The following is a 20,029-nucleotide window of genomic DNA, read 5'->3' as shown; positions in this document are numbered from 1 at the left end:
AAAAACTGACTGAACAGTTTTTTGCAGCTACAATTGTTACTCTGAGCTTTATCTGCACTTGTTTGAAAATTCATGAAAATTGTAAAAAAAACAAACAAGCAAAGAAACAAATCACCACCATGAAGACTGCTTCTGAGGTGCAGCTTTACAGATCCAGATGGTGCAAACACCCGTTGACCTCCATTTCCATTAGTTACAGAGGCCAAGGTCAACAGCAGCATCAAGCCTCTGAATGCCGCTCGATAGCCTCACAGCAGCAGCCTTTTTTTTATCGCTTTCATAACTGCATCTCACCAGGACCCCTTTTTACTCCCACAGACAGCTTCACAGACAATCTGTGATCCCCGCACACCCTCCCACTCTCCACATGCAACCTCACATACTAAATACCAAGTCCTCCTCACTTTAAAGTGCTGTGCGGCCATGTATACAGACATAACACACACCTGAAACAAAAGCTTTTTGTCTGTAATCCGAAGGAAACTAGCAAACAATAGTTAAATAATTGTCAACTTTGGTGCATTTGTTTTCAGTTTTGTTAAAACCTGTAGGCAGCTGATAAAGCCTATGGGTAACCAAAGAAAATAACAGAAATTTAAAGTCTCTCTCAAGAAACACTGATCATCTGTTGTTTCCTTACTGAGATATATATCTTTAAAATTATTTAAAAAAATTATTAGTTTGAACAGGCATCTTTCCAAATTTAGTTATCCTAAATTGTACATATATGTCCCACAAAGTCATAGCCAGTTAAATACATACAGTAATCTATACAAACTAAACTCTTCACAGCACAGATGGGGAAAATTGTCCAGTAGTTTGTTATACAAATGATCAAGTCATCCAAAAGACTGAGAAAATAAATGGAAAACAGAGAAAACCGGCTCAGCATGCTCGTGTAATAAATAAAGCTGTTTTAAACCTGTACAGGACCGGCTGTAGACAAGCAGAACGTGTATGTGCAGAACTAAAAAGAGTTTTTCAACATATAATACAAAGCTGAGCCACAAGTCGTTGTCCTGAAGAGGATTAAAGTAATCATTTAATTTAACCAACATCGTCCTAACATTTCGGAGTTGCTTACCCAGCATCCAAACTTAAATATAAGAGAGAATCTGTGAAAGGAGCTAAAGATTAAGGTGATGATAAGGATGCCTTCCAACCTCACAGACCCAAAGATAAATTATGAAAATACCCGTGGAAACACCCAAAAATCTGGTCAGCTTTTTTGTGAAGGGTTTGATTAAAGTAATACCAGAAAAGGTTTTTCATTTGAATATTGATAAAGGTAATAACAGCATATAAAACAAAAACATGTAAAGAAACACAGATAAATTATTTTTTTGAAAACATGTTCTCTTTTAAATGGTTCATTTTGTGAGATCAGACACTGATGTTGGACGAGATGGCCTGGCTAGCAGTCATCACAAAGGCACCTATCAGGTTGAGGACACCTATGATACCTATGAATGGTCTGTGCAGACCATTCATATGTAATTGACACTAAACTGATTCATCCATGCTCTCCTTAATTTTAATGTAAATCATAATATTTAAATAATTCATGAAATTTTACAGCTGCAATTAAATTATTGTAAATAAATAGTGTTTCAAAAATCTTTATCTCTAACACGGCTTCATTCTATTTAAATATTTTCCCTCATTTTTATAAATGAGGAGAAAATAATGACCACGTCTTATGTAAATTAATTTTATAAAATTCTGTACTGAATTGGGGATTATTTTCTTCAAATATAAGCCAAGTACCTTGTTTTCTGAAAACAACAACCCTGCTGGATTATTTTTATTTCTAAGGAGGGTGAGCCTTCAGGAAGACAATGTGTGGTCTGTCAGCAAACAACATCATTCAGACAGTTGGATGTAATAAATGCCTTCAACAATTCAAGAAGTCAAAGAAACCAGACAAAAAGGCACTGTTGAGCTGAGATAGCTGCAGAGAAACACTCACTTTTTAATCAAGACTTGTTACTGACGTTAGTAGAGATAACAAGTTCAATACTCCGCCAGGCCTTTAAGGTGACCTTCTGTTTGTACTGTCACTTTTTCCACAGACACATTGAATCCTTGTTGTGCAGTGAGTCACAGCCGGCTGTCAATATCACACTTACTCTCTGGGTGAGGAAGTGAGATCTCACTGCCATCACAGCACCAGCGCTCACTCACAAATCAGTCGCATATGGTGATATCAAAGTGCAAATTGGATGCAAATGTAGGACCGGTTTATGATAAGCAGGTGGATTATTGGAGATCACAAAAAAAATATATGTAGCTTTAGAGCTGAAAAGCTTTGTGAAACTCAAATGCACAGTAGTTCTTGAAAAAACCGTGAAAATTAAAGATATTTCTCTAAAATATCAGTTACTGTGGATCTAAATATGTTACAATGCCATCGTTCATGCAATATTAAAAAAGGGGCCTAGATAAAAAATGTTTTAGCGCTTTTCACCTTTAATGTGGCTTATAAAGTCAGTCAGTCATTTTCTACCGCTTATTCCATAGTGGGTCGCAGGGGAGCTGGTGCATATCTCCAGCAGTCTATGGGCGAGAGGCGGGGTACACCCTGGACAGGTCGCCAGTCCATCACAGGGCAACACACACAAACAACCACGCATTCATACACCTAAGGGCAATTTAGAGTGACCAATTAACCTAACAGGCATGTCTTTGGACTGTGGGAGGAAGCCGGAGTACCCGGTGAGAACCCACGCATGCACAGGGAGAACATGCAAACTCCATGCAGAAAGACCCCTGGCCGGGAATCGAACCCAGGACCTTCTTGCTGCAAGGCAACAGTGCTACCAACTGCGCCACCGTGCAGCCCTGGCTTATAAAGTATACAATCCAAATCTGCAACAGCTACTCTGTGCCTAGAGCTTGCACAGCATCAGATGGATCTGGTTGTCAAAAGCTCTCTGTCAGGAGATTAGATACACCTTTGTGCTCACAAGTTTATATACCCTAGCAGAATTTTCAGGGCATATAAATGCAAAATAAATATGGAAACGTTTTTTCACTCATTGTTAGTGGTTGGGTGAAGCCATTTGTTATCAAACAATTGTATTTGTCTTTTTTAAATCACAATGAAAATAGAAAATAACCACATGATCCTGATCATCTATCATAACCTAAGACTTTTGGTATTATAACACAGACACAAGCTGATAAACACGGATTTAAATGACTACTGAGGGTAACCATCTGGACCTGTGGTCTGTCATTAGTGTGTGTGTGAAAAGTCAGTGAGTTTCTGGGCTCCCGAATGGCCCATTCATGTTTATTCAGTGCTGCAGTGATATTGCTTGACTCCAAGCCATACATCCAAACGAGTAATGTTAGGACCTGTGGGAGAAGGTAGTAGATCTTTATAAAATAGCAAAATTATATAAAAAGATATCCAGGGAATTAGGAAAGCCAACCAACTTCTGTTGACATACACAACTCTGAAAAGGTGTTGTAGCTGCTACAAGATGCACATGAGGGGTCAAGGTAACGAAAATTAACTTGAAATGAATTGAAGGTGAGAAATACTGAACTGTGGGGCTGGTGGGCTGACAGCTGCCGAAGCGAGCTGGCGTTGAGAAACACCGAACCTCTTTTTTTCAATTAAGTAGAATCTTAATAAACCGAGTAGATATTTGAGTTTAACAAACCTACACTCTTGCCTAAAAACATCTTAAAAGTTTTTTTGGGGTCACAAAAAGCATATTATTTACATTTTTATTCACAATTTTTGCCACCATCATCCACCATTGCTGCCCAAGCTCAACTAATCCAATTAGACCCTCAATGAATAATGGGAAATTGTGGGTCATGCACTACAAAACTCTGCTGTCGCGCCGGGGCTGTTGTCGTATTCCGATCTACCAGAAGTAACAAAAATCACGCTGTGAACGTGATGAATGATAAAACTGAAGTGGTAAAAATGGAGGCGCTAAAATCAAAGCAGTGAATGAAAGCAGGCAACGTTAGATTTGATAAACTTAATATTTATAACATTAATATTTACCATGTTATCATTTAAATGACCTCCAAATTCACAGATTCTAATTTTAACAAAGGTGAAATTAATCACATGTTGGCTTTTATAGCACTCAATTTTACCATGTTTAGTATTTCACACCTTCAATTCATTTCAAGTTTATTTTTGTTACTTTGACCCCTCATAAATGTGAAGGCACTTGAAGTGAAACAGGCTGCATGATCGAGTCACAAGAAGAAAGCCGTTACTACAAAATACACCAATCCCATTTCACAGCCGGTTACAATATGCCGAACAGAACAGAGACAAGACTCAAAACTTGATGAGATCAAAATTAAACTTTATGGTTTGACGTTTTATTTAGAGAGTAGTCAACAAGGCCTGCGATGAAAGTTACACCATGGAGGAGAATCGACAAAATTAATGGCCATATGAATGCAGCATGTTATTAGAAGATACTGGAGGAACATTTGCACTCATCAGCCAGGCAGCTGCACATGGGATGTACTAAGATGTTCCAACATGACAATGATCCAAAACACAAAACCAAGTGAACCTGTCTTTGGCTATAGTGGAAAAAAACGAAGGTTATGGAGGGGCCATCTCAGTCTACTGACCGCGATATCATTGAGCCACTTTAAATGTGCAGTTCATGCGACACACCCCAAGAATTAAAAAGGAACCAGGTGCTTTTTTCCAACAAAAATGGGCATCTGATAAAATAAGTGCTTCGTGCACACCTACCACAAAAGATTCAAGCTGTTGTTGATGTTAAAGTGGGCAATACAAGGCATTAAGAACTAGGTTATTTTGACTTGGCCCTATGTAAACAAAGTCATTTGGGTAGTTTATGTTGTTATCATGATTTAAAAGGAACAAACATGATTAAGTGATAATAAAGGGCTTCATCCAATAACCAACCCATTAATGACAGATATGTTTCTGGATTATCATTCATATTCTATTCTTTCTATTAATAAAAAGAAATCATCATTTAAAAACTGCATTTTTGTTAACTCTGGTTATTGTCGTTTCTATTAAAAAACATATGACAAAATCTGCAAGGGGCAAAAACCTTTTTACCACACTAGGCTCTTTCTTATTTGGCAGTCAACAAGATCATGACATTTATATTCATAGAATTACCAAACAAATTTAATGCTTTAAAATGTTAGTATTATTACTACTAATAGCTGTTCCATTTTAAATCAAATTTGCCAGTTTTCCTTAATTGTATAGCAGTCTATTCTCAATGTTGCACTTCCTGTGTTGTCAGGAAAGGTGGGTATCAGAACAGTGTGGTGTGATGACAGGCAGCTGAATTTGTTTTGCTGAGAGCACTAACTTAGTTACACCTTAGGTGAGATTCTTATTTCACACTTTCACCCTGTGACTGCTGATGTCTTTAGGTGAGCCAGGGGAATATGCAGTTTATAGGCACCTAAAAACTATTCATGTGCAGAAATAATTAATATTTATCAAACCAAAGTGAAACAGAAGAATAGGATTATCAATTGAAGTTCCTCTTTCATAAAGCTTCAAAAACAGAAAAAATTGGAATGAAACTCAGTTCCTGTACTCTTTGGACAAAATCAGATCTATGCATGGGACCAGGAACAAGGAACAAAAACATATCAGTTCTCCTTTTCTGCAGAGATTGTAAAAGAGATCTCACCTGTGTGACCTGAGAGACCTTTTCAGTGACATTCTGGGTCCGGTCTTTAACCTTGCTGGGTGCAATGATTTCAATCTCTGTAGGTGAGGGAGGTCTCAGCCGGTCCGAGCCAAACGTGAGGGTGACCTGCGGGATGCGGCCGATGGTTCTGGGTCTTATAAGATCTGAGTCTGAGGTGGAGTTCAAAGCGCTGGGCTTAAGATCTGTAGCGACAAAAGAATGTCCATAAAGAAGACAAAAAACAGAATTACAAATTATTATTAAAAGCCTTAAGTGACCTGGTTCTTATTTTGGTATTAAAACAAATGCATACATGCACACATTTGCAACAGACATCAGCTTCAAATGCAAATTTGAAGTAGCAGTGTTGCCTTGCAGCAAGAAGGTCCTAGGTTTGGCTCCTGGCCGGTCTTTCGGCATGGAGTTTGCATCCCCGTGCATGAGTGGGTTCTCGCTGGGTACTTTGGCTTCTTCCCACAGTCCAAAAACATAATTGTTGGGTTAATTGTTCTCTCTAAATTGCTCTTAGGTGTGAATGAGTGTGTGCATGGCTGTTTGTCCTGTATGTCTCTGTGTTGCCCTGCGATGGACTGGAGAACTGCCCAGGGTGTACGCTGTCCCTCGCCCATAGATTGCTGGAGATAAGCAACAGCTCTCCCGTGACCCACTATGGAATAAGTTGTATATAAAATGAATGAATGTCAGTACAGAGCTAAAATGTGTAAAATAATAAAATCAGAAAAACATTTTCTAGAGAGAAAACGGAAGGATTTATTTTTGTGTCTCTATTGGACCAAGACTCAGACAGCTGCACATGCTCAGTGTGATTTTCTGAGTTAAATATGACGGCATGAAGGACTGAACTCTCAATGTTGTAGTGAATTGATTGATTTGTTTTTTTATATTTGTGTGTGAAAACCAAAAATATTGTTTCTTTTTTTTGTAAATAGGTAGTGACCATGTTGTTATAACAATATACCCAATAAAACCTAGGGTAGTTTGTATGTTTAAGGAGGGCAATTATCAGGGATGATTTAAAAAAATTATATTTCTGACTGGTTTAAAGATCAGAAAGCTCTCCTTCAGATACTCACTGCTTTGAGTTCGGGTATCTCCTGGTCGACTATTCCATTCTGCTCTCATGCCATCAATGTCATCCAGTGACGAGGCCCGCCTCAGGCTGCGGACACTCTCTTTGGAGCAGCTTCGAGGTAGTGCCCCCCTTGAAAAGGGGATGCTGGGATCCAGTCGATCTGTCAGCAAGGAGCACCGTTTGGTGAAGGACTGGGCAGCAGGGGAGGGGGGATCCAGATCCTGTTCGATCAAAGCCTCGGTCTCAGACTGCATGCAGCTCTCCTTGGAAGGGATCCGAAACTCCTTTAAAGGGACCTCCTCACTGCTTGTCTGTGCAGGACAGAGAATACAAGAAAATACCTTTAGTCTATTAGTAGAGGCAGAACATGTGCCTGAAGTTACTGTGTACTTTACGCACTGAAAGATAAGATAATAATATGTTACAATAAGGGTGAAGGGAAGACGTATTTCCCAGTCCATGGCTGGAAGGGGATCTATTGGCAAAATTAGTATTAATGTACACACTAAGAAATATTATTTCTTATTTTAGTTTTTCCTCCTACAAACAAAGGCAGCATGTGGTTAGCTATTAATGACCTGAATTAAAACAACATCCTAGGCAGAAAACTACTGAAAACACTTATCACAATAACCATTGGTCAAAGTGGTTGCCTAATGGTAAAGTAAAATAAAAAAGAATACAAATCTTCAATAATCAACCACACCTTTTAGATGAAATGTTTAAAAGAGTTTTCAACAATTAACTTCAGCCACAGCTCTGGGATCACCAAAGGGGTGCTGCATTTGCAAAGATGATTATGATGATGACAACTCACATTCTTCTTGATACTTTCATTCTTTTCCATCATCACAATGTTCCCACCACTCTCTCTAAGCTTTCAGGTCTTGGTCTCTAAGATCTTTAGTGCGAGGGTAAAGGACAGTAAAACTCATATTGGCCAAATATGTAATTTGACAGCAGAGTTTCAAACTATGGAACCTGAAATAGTAGCAGCTAACAGGTACAGGTCCTTCTCAAAAAATTAGCATATTGTGATAAAGTTCATTATTTTCCATAATGTCATGATGAAAATTTAACATTCATATATTTTAGATTAATTGCACACTAACTGAAATATTTCAGGTCTTTTATTGTCTTAATACGGATGATTGTGGCATACAGCTCATGAAAACCCAAAATTCCTATCTCACAAAATTAGCATATCATTAAAAGGGTCTCTAAACGAGCTATGAACCTAATCATCTGAATCAACGAGTTAACTCTAAACACCTGCAAAAGATTCCTGAGGCCTTTAAAACTCCCAGCCTGGTTCATCACTCAAAACCCCAATCATGGGTAAGACTGCCGACCTGACTGCTGTCCAGAAGGCCACTATTGACACCCTCAAGCAAGAGGGTAAGACACAGAAAGAAATTTCTGAACGAATAGGATGTTCCCAGAGTGCTGTATCAAGGCACCTCAGTGGGAAGTCTGTGGGAAGGAAAAAGTGTGGCAGAAAACGCTGCACAACGAGAAGAGGTGACCGGACCCTGAGGAAGATTGTGGAAAAGGGCCGATTCCAGACCTTGGGGGACCTGCGGAAGCAGTGGACTGAGTCTGGAGTAGAAACATCCAGAGCCACTGTGCACAGGCGTGTGCAGGAAATGGGCTACAAGTGCCGCATTCCCCAGACCTGGGTTACAGAGAAGCAGCACTGGACTGTTGCTCAGTGGTCCAAAGTACTTTTTTCGGATGAAAGCAAATTCTGCATGTCATTCGGAAATCAAGGTGCCAGAGTCTGGAGGAAGACTGGGGAGAAGGAAATGCCAAAATGCCAGAAGTCCAGTGTCAAGTACCCACAGTCAGTGATGGTCTGGGGTACCGTGTCGGCTGCTGGTGTTGGTCCACTGTGTTTTATCAAGGGCAGGGTCAATGCAGCTAGCTATCAGGAGATTTTGGAGCACTTCATGCTTCCATCTGCTGAAAAGCTTTATGGAGATGAAGATTTCATTTTTCAGCACGGCCTGGCGCCTGCTCACAGTGCCAAAACCACTGGTAAATGGTTTACTGACCATGGTATCACTGTGCTCAATTGGCCTGCCAACTCTCCTGACCTGAACCCCATAGAGAATCTGTGGGATATTGTGAAGAGAACGTTGAGAGACTCAAGACCCAACACTCTGGATGAGCTAAAGGCCGCTATCGAAGCATCCTGGGCCTCCATAAGACCTCAGCAGTGCCACAGGCTGATTGCCTCCATGCCACGCCGCATTGAAGCAGTCATTTCTGCAAAAGGATTCCCGACCAAGTATTGAGTGCATAACTGTACATGATTATTTGAAGGTTGATGTTTTTTGTATTAAAAACACTTTTCTTTTATTGGTCGGATGAAATATGCTAATTTTGTGAGATAGGAATTTTGGGTTTTCATGAGCTGTATGCCAAAATCATCCGTATTAAGACAATAAAGGACCTGAAATATTTCAGTTAGTGTGCAATGAATCTAAAATATATGAATGTTAAATTTTCATCATTACATTATAGAAAATAATGAACTTTATCACAATATGCTAATTTTTTGAGAAGGACCTGTATGTATGTATGTATGTATGTATGTATGTATGTATGTATGTATGTATGTATGTATGTATGTATGTATGTATGTATGTATGTATGTATGTATGTAGGTCATATTTACGAAGGTGTGCTACAGCACCCTCCACACCCCTACTTTCAACAGCCTTGATTCCAGCTGTAGCAATGTTTATCTGACACAAAGGGAGAAACAAAACCATCATGAATAATTACAATATCTCTGAACCAAATACTCTAGGAAGTTTTAAACTGCTATGTTTCTAACTTCCTGTAGCACCTAGCTGTGTTGCTGTAATGCTAGTTTGAGCTTAAACAGGAACAAGTGGGGACTTCATCAAAAGTAATGTTCATGTGCTAAAATGATTGACATGTGGTCAAATGCCTAAGGAAGTTTAAATAGACACTTATTTTAGCTTCTTGTGTTAGCTAGGTTTAGCTGCAAATCTAACAGCCAGCTTGCACTAAAACACAAACAACCAATTTCACAGTTTTTAATGTTCTTATTCTGTTATTTTTCTGTCCTCCTCTGAAACTGTGCAACATCGAACAAAATTGTTGTTAGTATCTCAGCTTGGAAAAAAACAAAATACTATGTTTTTGCTAGAGTTTGTGTTACTTTTGAACTAAGTAGTTTTGTCATCCGACTTTTTCGACAGTACAGTATGGTACTAAAGAAGGATAAAATTAAATAAAACAATACTTTATTTCCTAGGGAATTTATTTTTACTCTGCAGCTAACAGGTAGGTATGTAGGTAAGTAAGTAAGCAGGTAGGTATCTACACCCGTATATTAACATGCATTTTTAAATGATTCCAGTTGCATTTAGGGCCCCTGTACATTTAACCCAGAAATCAGTCTGAAAAAACTTTACCTATCAGTTTGACTACAGGTTTTCATTATAAGTACAGCAAGATGAGCTTTTCAGTCCACCTTTATAGCACACTAAACCAGATGGAGCATCTTGTGTGGGCAGTAACAGTGCTTCAACACGGCAACAAATTTTCTAGAACTCAAAATATATATTGTTTAGATCTTTTTTGTTGCAAAAGTGGGTGAAAATATTCTGAAACTGAAATTACTTTGACGTTCTTGTCAGCTTGTAAATTCCAATAACCATAACAGATATGTTTGCCTGGACCGCTACAGTTCCAGTGTCATTAGTAGATAATTGTCAGGAAGTCTCTTCTTACCAGGTTTTCATCCTCAGAACACGAGGAAAAACTAAGCGGAATAAATAAAACATTTTGGGACATAGCAAAAATAAGCAGAAGATTGACAACGGTTGCTATGTTGCTAGGAAAAAGTATTTGCCCTTTACTAATTCATTTTGTTTTTGGTGTTTTCTTACACTTATATGATTATTTAAGAAGTTTAGAAACCCAAGTAAATAAAATTATGCTGATTTCAAATTATTATCAGTTCTTAATACATCTATCCAAACCAACCTGGGCTTATGTGAAAAACTAATTCTCCAGTAAACCTAATTACTGGTTCTGCAAACCTCAGGTGGCAACAACTATAATCCATTGTTTCTTCTACCTGGTAATGAGTCTTTCACATCAATGTGGGGGAACTGTGCCACTCTGCTTTGAGGAGTTGTTTTCAATTAGCCACATTAGATGTTTTTTAAGGATAATCATTAGTTAAGGTCATACTGCAGCACCTCAACTGGATTTAAATCTAGATTTTGACTAGACCACTCCAAAACCTTCATTTTGTTTAATTTCTTTTTGACCTTTTTGACCCATTTAGAGGTGGACTTGTTGGAGAACATATAGCTAGGAACTGGAGGTCAGACATTCTCCTTCAGGATTTTTTTCTGGAGAACAAAATGAATGATTTCATCCACCCTGGCAAATTGTCCAGGTCAGAAGCAGTAGAGGTGGTGCAAACCATCACTCCTTTACCGCCATGTTTGAATGTTGGTATGATGTCCTTTTTCTAAAATGGTTTTATAGTTTTGCACCAGTAGTAACAAGACCCACACCTTCCAAAAACTTCCATTTGTGTCTCGTCAATCCAGAGTCCAATTACTTTCTCACATAGGGTTGGTTTGGGTATCTGTTACTTAAATCATAATTTCAACACGCAAAACTGCTTTTTGGATTTACTCATGTAACCTCTGTCTAGCATAAAAATTAATCTATGGATCTAAAACATTTAATTTTGACCAAACAATAAAGAGAAAACTCAGGAGGGCAACTACTCTTCTCTCTGAGTTTGCAAGCTTGTCCTTTACTCAGTTATCAATGCTTTGGGAGGCACAGCAGCTGTATATACACATTTTTACTCAAAAACCTGACAATTACATATGTTTTTCTAAGATATAAGATACCTGTGGTTGTTCTGCATTGTGTGGTGCAAATATATCACCTGCAGGTAATCCACTACCACCCCTTCACACTGGTCTTTGGCCAGTGACGGTCTTCGCATGGGGCGAAATTCGGGCAGCCTCATCTTCCGCCGGCGGTTCTGACCTGCAGGCGAAATGCTGTTTTGAGAAAAAACTTGCAACTTCAGGTTTAGCTACAAATGTTTGACTATTAATATTACAATTTCTATATATAGTTATGTGCACATATTTATGCCTAAAAAGTCAAAAAGGTTCTCTAAAAATAAATGTTTTTTTCTTTATGTTGTCAAAGTTTAAAAACTACAACTGTCTGTCTATACAGTCATCATGTTATAAATCATAATCAAAGCGTAACATAAGCTAAATTCTTATTTATTACATCTGGCAGGATAAAAGCTACTGTTTTAAAATCTTAAAGTGTGTTTACAGTAAAGCCATCCTTGAGTGACTCTCTGCCTTAAGCCTGACTTCTTGAGTGAAGGATCAATGAGCTCCTGAAAGTCGAGGATGAACATTATGACATGGCCTTCCTCGTTTTTGACAGGTACAATATCGACTCGGCAAGGTCGACAAATTCCTGTAAACAGAGAACAGAAAAAAATAAAATTATCCTAAAAAGGGGGCACCTGGATTTGGAACAGGGATCTCTTGATCTGCTCTACCACTGAGCTATACCCCCACATACATCTTGCCTTTCAACTTTGTCAAAAAGCACTGAAAACAAGATAAGGACCAGGTCCCATGGTCGAACAACACTTTCATGAGGTCTGACTTCACTATGTAATCAGAGTGATCTAAAAATAGAAGTACAAAAACGTGCCGATCAGACACTGGACTGTGCATGCACACAGATTGCCTGCATTCAGCTCTGTTCAACAAGTCAGGGTTTAGTCTGGAGCTAAAAAGGAAAGTCAGCATTATTGGAGCTTCAATTCTGTATCATGTTGCATTCACTTGTTCACTCATTTCCCCTCTTTCAGCCTTCGAGTCCAGTAGGAAGCAGGAGACAAAACAAATAGATGCTTAGTGGATTTGAGCTGGCACAATTAACTAATTTCCTTGACAACAGCACACCAGACCGCATGCCTCATGACTAAATGCCCAAAGTAGAATACTGTGCAAAGGTTTTCAGTCATCCCTACGACTGTAGTGTGTCACAAAGAGACAATTTATTCCAGATTCTGCAGCTGACTTTATATAACCTATTGGACACATTTTAACAGATTCAGGACCTTAAAAAGACATTTTTTCTAAATTTTGTCTTGCTACACAAGCTTCAGTGTATTTTTTTAGGATGTGACACAATAGATCAACACGATCACCCCCCTGTACACCTTTTGCACGTAGGAGGAAAGTTGAACTTTTTGGAGTGCATGCAAAATGCTATGTCTGATGGAAAACTAATACTGCACACCATCCTGAAGACACCACCCCGACCCTGAAACTTTGTGGTGGCAGCATCATGCTGTGGGGATGGTTTTCTTCAGCAGTGACAGGGATGCTGGTCAGAGTTGATGGGATGATAGATGGAGCTAAATAAAGGACCATCCTGGAAGAAAATCTGTTAGCACCTGCTAAAGACTTGAGACTGGGACTTCATCTACCAGCAGGAGAACACCCCTAAACATCAACCAGAACTACAAGGGGATGGATTAGATTAAGGAATATTCACGTGTTAGAGTTGTCCAGTCAATGTGCAGAACTGAATCTAATTTAAAATCTTTAGCAAGTTTAATCAGACTAAGCTCGGGCCGTTTTGCAAAGATAAGTGGACCAACATTTCAGTCTCTAAATGTTCAAAGGTGGCAGAGACACACCCAAACAGCTGTAACTGCAGCGTAAGGTGGTTGTTGGTTTTCAAAGTGCTGAATACAAAGGCAAGCCACAGTTACTTTTGGAAATCATGTATCACTTTCCTTCATCTTTACATAATTCACAGCTATGTGGTGGTCTAGCACATGCAATCCATAAAAATAAGTATAGAATGTGTGTTTGTAACACAACAAAAACAGGAGGAAGTCAAGGGTAGGGTCACACACTATACTGCAGATGTATTATCATCCGAAAATCAGTGTGACACATTCATTTCAATTAAATTTTAGCACCAGTAAAGGCCAAAGGACCATTATCTGTAAAATGTGCACACAGTAGATGCTAAAGGATGATGCATCTCTTTAAATTTTTTTTACACCTTTCCTTTAAAGTCGTGATTTCAAGTGAACACGCAGTCAGTGTACTGTCTGTGAAGGGGCAGACAGACAAAAACACTACATACATACAATAGTTATAAATATAAAGTGCCAGATACAGTAAAAACCAGCATTGTGGTGTACGACACACACATTTATGGTTTTTAAAAATATATTCAGATTATGTTCTTCCACTGCTGATAGTTTTATAAGCCTTAATCCTTGTTTTGTCTTTCTGTTCATTTCTGTTTGTATAGAATGCTTAAGTTTACATGCTGCAACAGTTCAGGGATCTGTCTTTCATGAATTTCAGCCTTTTTGTTGCCAATAATGCGTTTGCAGGGAAAGTAGATTGTTATATTAAGGAGGTGAAAAAGGCAAATTTTTCCAACCCTTATTAGTAGAGACACACCACAAAATTGGTTGATGAACAAAAATCAGCCAATTTTACATTTGACCAGTCTTGATCACTCAGAAAAAAGGTTTTTTTTTTTTGTGATCAGTGAATGCATCACAGAAAAGCATTACCAGGATGTGCTGACAACACTCTTCAGTGTGAAGGTTGTTACTGAAAGAAGAAGTTAGACATTTTCAGTATTAGTGAGGAGGGAAAAATAAAGTCAGCTAACGGGAAGCTGAACATACCACTGTATAGTTGGCCTGTGTTATCCTTGGAAGAGTTATTCAACCATAGAGAGTCCTTTTGTGGTGATTAGACAACATGATCAGTGGATATTTCATATTTTATGGTTAGAAAGCAAAAAAGTTAATTAGTCAGTCATTTTCCATACCAGTCTCCAGCAGTCTATGGGCTGGAGGCAGGGTACAACCTGGACAGGTTGCCAGTCCATCACTGGGCAACACACAAACAACTAAGCACACACTCATTCATACACCTAAGGGCAATTTAGAGTTACCAATTAACCTAACAGGCATGTCTTTGGACTGTGGGAGGAAGACAGAGTACCCGGTGAGAACCCATGCATGCACAGGGAAAACATGCCAATCCCATGCAGAAAGAGCCCCGGCCGGGAGTCAAACCCAGGACCTTCTTGATGCCAGGCAACAGTGATACAAAATGCACCACCGTGCAGACCAGCAAGAAGGTTAACCTTCTATATCTAAGCAAAACAGAATGGTAAAATAATATTATAGGTTATAATTATTTGATACTTTCATAAAGAGAATGATTTTTAGACAAATAAATGTGCTGATTATACTTTAAAGTTCCAGAAGAACCCAGAATTGCTTCATCATTGTGATAACGTTGAGGACAACATACTCTATAATTAAACATCACTGTCAAATTGTCTTGCAGGCCAGCTTTGTGATGCTCAGACTTTCTAGACATGTGAGGCTGCAAAGAGGCTTTTCGGTCCAATTTTTCACTTTTTCTTCCATGCCTCACCTTCCTTGGAGTAGTAGAGGATCTCCACCTTGCGCTCCTCTGAGCCAAGCAAGGCTTGCGCTAATTGAGCCAGGGCACTCTTCATGGTGCCAGGACCGACCAAGAACTGGCAGGTGCAGGGCTGCTGCATGATCTCAGCCCGGGTGAAACCAAACATCTGGCAGAAACCTTCATTGCAGTAGATGATTCCACAGTTCTTCATCTGGGCATTGGCGATCAGAAACTTGCGATCTGGAAATGTGGGAGAGGGGTCAAATGAGATACGAAAAGGGAGGAGTTCTATGTAGCAGCACAGTTATTCTAAATATCTATACGTGTGTTGTGATTTATTCAGACTAAAATGCAGGGTGGAAATGTCTAGCATGGCTTTGGATCTAACAGGCTCTGCCGTTTCAATTAACTATTTCTCCTCCTCTTCACTTGACAATAAGCTGAAGTGATCCCACAGGGTAAGAGATAACTGATAAAGTCTGTTTTTCCATGGTACTAATTTTATTAGTGTCATATTTTCGCACAGGAAATTTAACACGGAGCAGCTGGCCACTTCAATTTAAACTCTGTGTTGCATCCCACTTGTTCTCAGGTAGCGTGGGAATTTCCAGCTTGCTCACACCTTTGAACCTGTTTGCCCACATCTCTAAATTACCCACTTGATCATAAAATTGTTTTTTTATTTGTCCATCTTATTACATTCTTGTTGTGTTAACAAGTTGAACAACTTTCATCTTTATTGTCTTAATTTACAGGACAATTCTATAATAATTGTGTTGCTTGTTTGCTATATGTTTTATTTTGTTTATTCATAACATCAGTTTTGGTTTATGCACCCAGGCAATTAAATGTTATATTCACTACTGTTTACTGAATTGTTTACTTTATCTGCCTATCTAAGCATAATGTAAAACATTTTCTTAGTCCATTCTAAAGCATGTTTTTAGTATTTAAGTTACATTTTCAAAGTTTTACAAAAGCACCAGATATTCCTTAATCCACACAGGGCTTCTGTCACAATACTGGCTGGACATGTGACTTTTAGCTTGCTTTATTCACCCTAAAAGCAATTTTGATGCTTTCTTGGGGTCATCGTCCCGTGTTTCAGCCATATAGCTATTTATCTGAGGAAAAGTTAAAGAAGTTAGTCCTTTTTCATTCCATTCACTTTTTGCAATGCACCAGTGGCAATGGCTGCAAGACCCTTAGCATAATGCCACCACCACCATGCTTGACAGTTATAATGTTCTCAAGTGTGAAAGACTCAGTTTGATTTCTATGAAAAACATTCTTGGAATTGTAAAAATTGATCTATCTTGGTCTCCTGTTAAAAAAAAAATTTTTAGACGGCATTTGGCTTGTCCATGTGTTGAAAATTTGAGTTGAACTTATAGGTTTCCATTTTAGAGTAAACATGGGCGCTTCTTTCTTGTTCAAATCACAGCTAAATCACAGCATTGGCTCCTTGTTTGTAAAAGAATATAATTTAAATTCTTGTTGATGGTCTGTAAGGCACTGAATGGACTTGGACCAGTGCTGCTGGTAAGATATGAAACACTTAGGCCCCTACGGTCATCCGAGACCTCTTGACTGAGTATTTACAGGACCAGGACTAAACAACGACAGGCAGTTTGTTTCTATGCTCCTCAACTCTGGAACAAAGTCCCTGAAAACCTGAGATGTGCAGAAACTAGTCTGATTTAAATCAGAACTGAAAACTTCCCAAATATTGCTTTATCATTTCATTTCCATCATGTCTTTTTCTTTGCTTTAAATTTGAATTTTATGTGATTCTTCATATTTTATTGTTGATGGTTGTTTCTTCTTTTTAATGGATTCATTCAGTAAATTAGAATATTGTTGAAACGTTAATTTATTTCAGTAACTCAGCTCACTAAATGAAACACATTATATAAATTACCAGCACACAAACCGATGTTTTCATGCCGTTATTTCTATTAATTATGAGGATTTTCTGCTTACAGCTAATGAAAACACAGCATTTAAGATTAGACTAAGATTAGATGTTACATCAGACCAATAAAAAAAAAAACTTTTTGGTACACAAATGTGGGCTTTTTGAAAGGTATGTTTTATACCTGCTTAAAGATAGTTTTTTTTTTTCAAGAAATACTCTGATAAACAATAAATAATAAAGATAGATAAATAATCTGACAAACAATCTTCATTGGAACACATATTCCAATTTATTGAATATGACTGTATATATATATATATATATATATATATATATACATATATATATAAATATATATATATGTTCCTTTATTTTCATATAAAGCATTTTAAATAACCTTGTATATGAATGCAGCTATACAACTAAACTTGGCTTGCCCTGTCAGTTGTTAAAGCAGGCATGAAACGTCTCTCTGGCAGGGTCGAATTGATCCATGATTAGCATGAAATGTCCTGCAGCAGACTCCATTTTATACCGAGAACAGTCATGTACCAAATGACTAAAACTGCAAAAGTATGAAATGACAAAGGGTGAAATGATCACCGCCGGCTTTAAGCACATCACTTATGCGTCCTTCTTTGTCTACATTAATTGTTTACATTAATTCAGTATTAGTTATTGTAATGTATTTGGGTCACAAAATGCTGCACAAAGATAAATTGGGGCAGGGTTCTACAAGAGCAGCTAATAGATGAGTTAACTTAACTCATTAAAGAGTACATAAATAAACTCAGCATCTTCAAACTATCCTACAGCTTTGGTGGACCCAGCTGTTTGCTGCCAACACAGATGAGAGAAGAAGGGGTGGATCTTCTTTCGGCCCTCCTCTTAAAAGTAAATGTCTGAGCTACTCTGGTGGAAAGCACATCTTGTCCAATGTCATTATCTGGAGCTCACACTGATCGTCACAGCGTTGCTAAGCAGCACCACTGTGGCATGTGCACTCACCTGGCCGTGCACATGGCTGCACACGCACGCACACACTTTTAGGGACACAGTTCAGGGATTATATAATAGACTTTTTCCTCAAAAGGAGCCTCAAAGGCTCATGACTGATAGTCTGAGGCAGAGAGACCGAAAAAAAACAAAAAACGATTTCTCCATATTTACAAAGGCCGTACAGTTATATGTGTTTTAAAACTAGAATTTATATCCAAAAACAGTATTTAAAATATAAGAAAGAACAAAAATTAGGTTTATGTCTAGAGCAGATAAAGTAAACCAAGGTCAGAAATAAACTTCACATGCAACATCTGCCTTTTATCAAAGTCCTGGTTGCAGAGGAACATTTTTTCCCTTCCAGAATATATGAGGTTGCAGCAAGAGGCAACGTGTAAGCTGATGGAACAGGGGTGCACTACACAAGTGCTCACAAAAAAAAAAAAAACACACACATGCATGCAGGTGCAATTAAACTGAAACATAAAAAGAGCAAACGATGCTGTTTTCCTTCTAACTTCAGCAGAATGAAAACAAACGAAGGATTAAAAACCAGCCAAACAAGTTCATAACTAAATCATGACAGATTTTCACAAGAGTAGATAAATAAACCGGCTTTTAAAGACATTCATTAGGAACAACAGCTGGCTTACAGAATATTATAGGTAAAACTGACACACCAAGACATTAGAAAGGAAAAAAAAAAATACTTTAGCCGTTTTTAATTTTGTTCATGCGCACTTACTTCGTTCGTCGAATTTCTTGATGATTGTGTCCAAGTAGGTGTTCTGGAGCGCAACATGACCGCGTCTTACAGGCATCTTGGCGCTGCGAGGCGCATGAACTTCACTGGTTGCAAATAAACACGCACATACAAAAATAAAACAAAATGTGTCAGCGTGGAGGAAAATAGTTGGTTCCGCTCGGAGGAGACAGGTGCTGGTTATCGCTGGGAGCCCAGCTGCCCCCGACTCTGAAGCGCTGGAGATGGATGGAGAGGAGGACTGGTTGCCCGGGCGATAGCAGATGCAGGATGTCGCAAGAGGAAAACAAAATGTGAGAAAAGTTCACTTTAATACTGTAAGAGCAAGGTTGTACAAAATCTGTAAATAAACATCAGAACTGTTCAGGTGAAAATAGGAAACCTGTTGTGGGGAAAAGTTGTGAACAGAAGCAGAAGTGCGCAAATAAAAACCCGTCAGTTTGAGTTGTAATCGCAGCATTTCCCCTCAGGTTTGAACTCTGCGCGACAAGTATGCAGAGGAACAAGAACAAGGTCCTGTTTTCCGGATTTACAGATCCACACCTCTTCCAAGCTCCCCAACCCTTCCTCGTCACCCTTATGGTGCACACAAGTGACTTTTAGCAAAAACGGAAATACAATTTCTGCTTTCAAAATAAAACTCTTTGTTTTCACTTGTCAATGTGATTTTGTCGCTTTCTTTAATCTTTAGAAATGTTTTCATTGTTAATAGTGAGGTACTAACTAAGCAGTGTGCTAAATATTTAAACCTCCCCGCATTTCTTTATAGTTTGCTCTCAAGGAGCCAGACATAATTTGCTATTTATTTATCTGGTATTAATTAGTCTCAATGCATTTCATTTTATGTGATACACTTATACAGGTAGTGTATAAATTGTAAAGTGGAAGGAACAACAATTTGTAGAGTGTACGTATATTCATTCACCCCTGAGGCACTTTGCAGAGACATCTTGTACTGTAATTTGTTGACTTTTGTCTTAATTTCTTTAATTGTCTCTTGTCAGATTTGCACATCTAGAAAATGTAACTTTCCCCATGCTTTTATTAAAACCAGTTCAAGAA

The 20,029-nt window shown here is 38.4% G+C and overlaps 1 protein-coding gene across 4 annotated transcripts in view; it reads right to left on the bottom strand.

Moving 5' to 3' along the window:
• Positions 1–19,529, bottom strand: part of LOC124862317 (potassium voltage-gated channel subfamily H member 6-like) — a 42,041-nt gene extending 22,512 nt beyond the window's left edge. For all 4 annotated transcript variants that reach the window (XM_047356155.1, XM_047356157.1, XM_047356158.1 and 1 more), the window contains exons 1-6: positions 18,950–19,529; positions 15,297–15,527; positions 12,127–12,276; positions 11,720–11,823; positions 6,770–7,079; positions 5,676–5,878 (exon numbers count right to left, since the gene is read on the bottom strand). In XM_047356155.1, the coding sequence (XP_047212111.1) occupies positions 5,676–5,878; positions 6,770–7,079; positions 11,720–11,823; positions 12,127–12,276; positions 15,297–15,527; positions 18,950–19,025 (1,074 nt within the window). In that variant the 5' untranslated portion in view covers positions 19,026–19,529. The remainder of the gene's footprint in view (positions 1–5,675; positions 5,879–6,769; positions 7,080–11,719; positions 11,824–12,126; positions 12,277–15,296; positions 15,528–18,949) is intronic.
• Between the last annotated feature and the right edge of the window lie 500 nt (positions 19,530–20,029).

This window comes from Girardinichthys multiradiatus, chromosome X (genome assembly GCF_021462225.1).
Source record: "Girardinichthys multiradiatus isolate DD_20200921_A chromosome X, DD_fGirMul_XY1, whole genome shotgun sequence".
Classification (NCBI taxonomy): domain Eukaryota; kingdom Metazoa; phylum Chordata; class Actinopteri; order Cyprinodontiformes; family Goodeidae; genus Girardinichthys; species Girardinichthys multiradiatus.
This window is presented reverse-complemented; position numbering and strand designations above follow the sequence as displayed.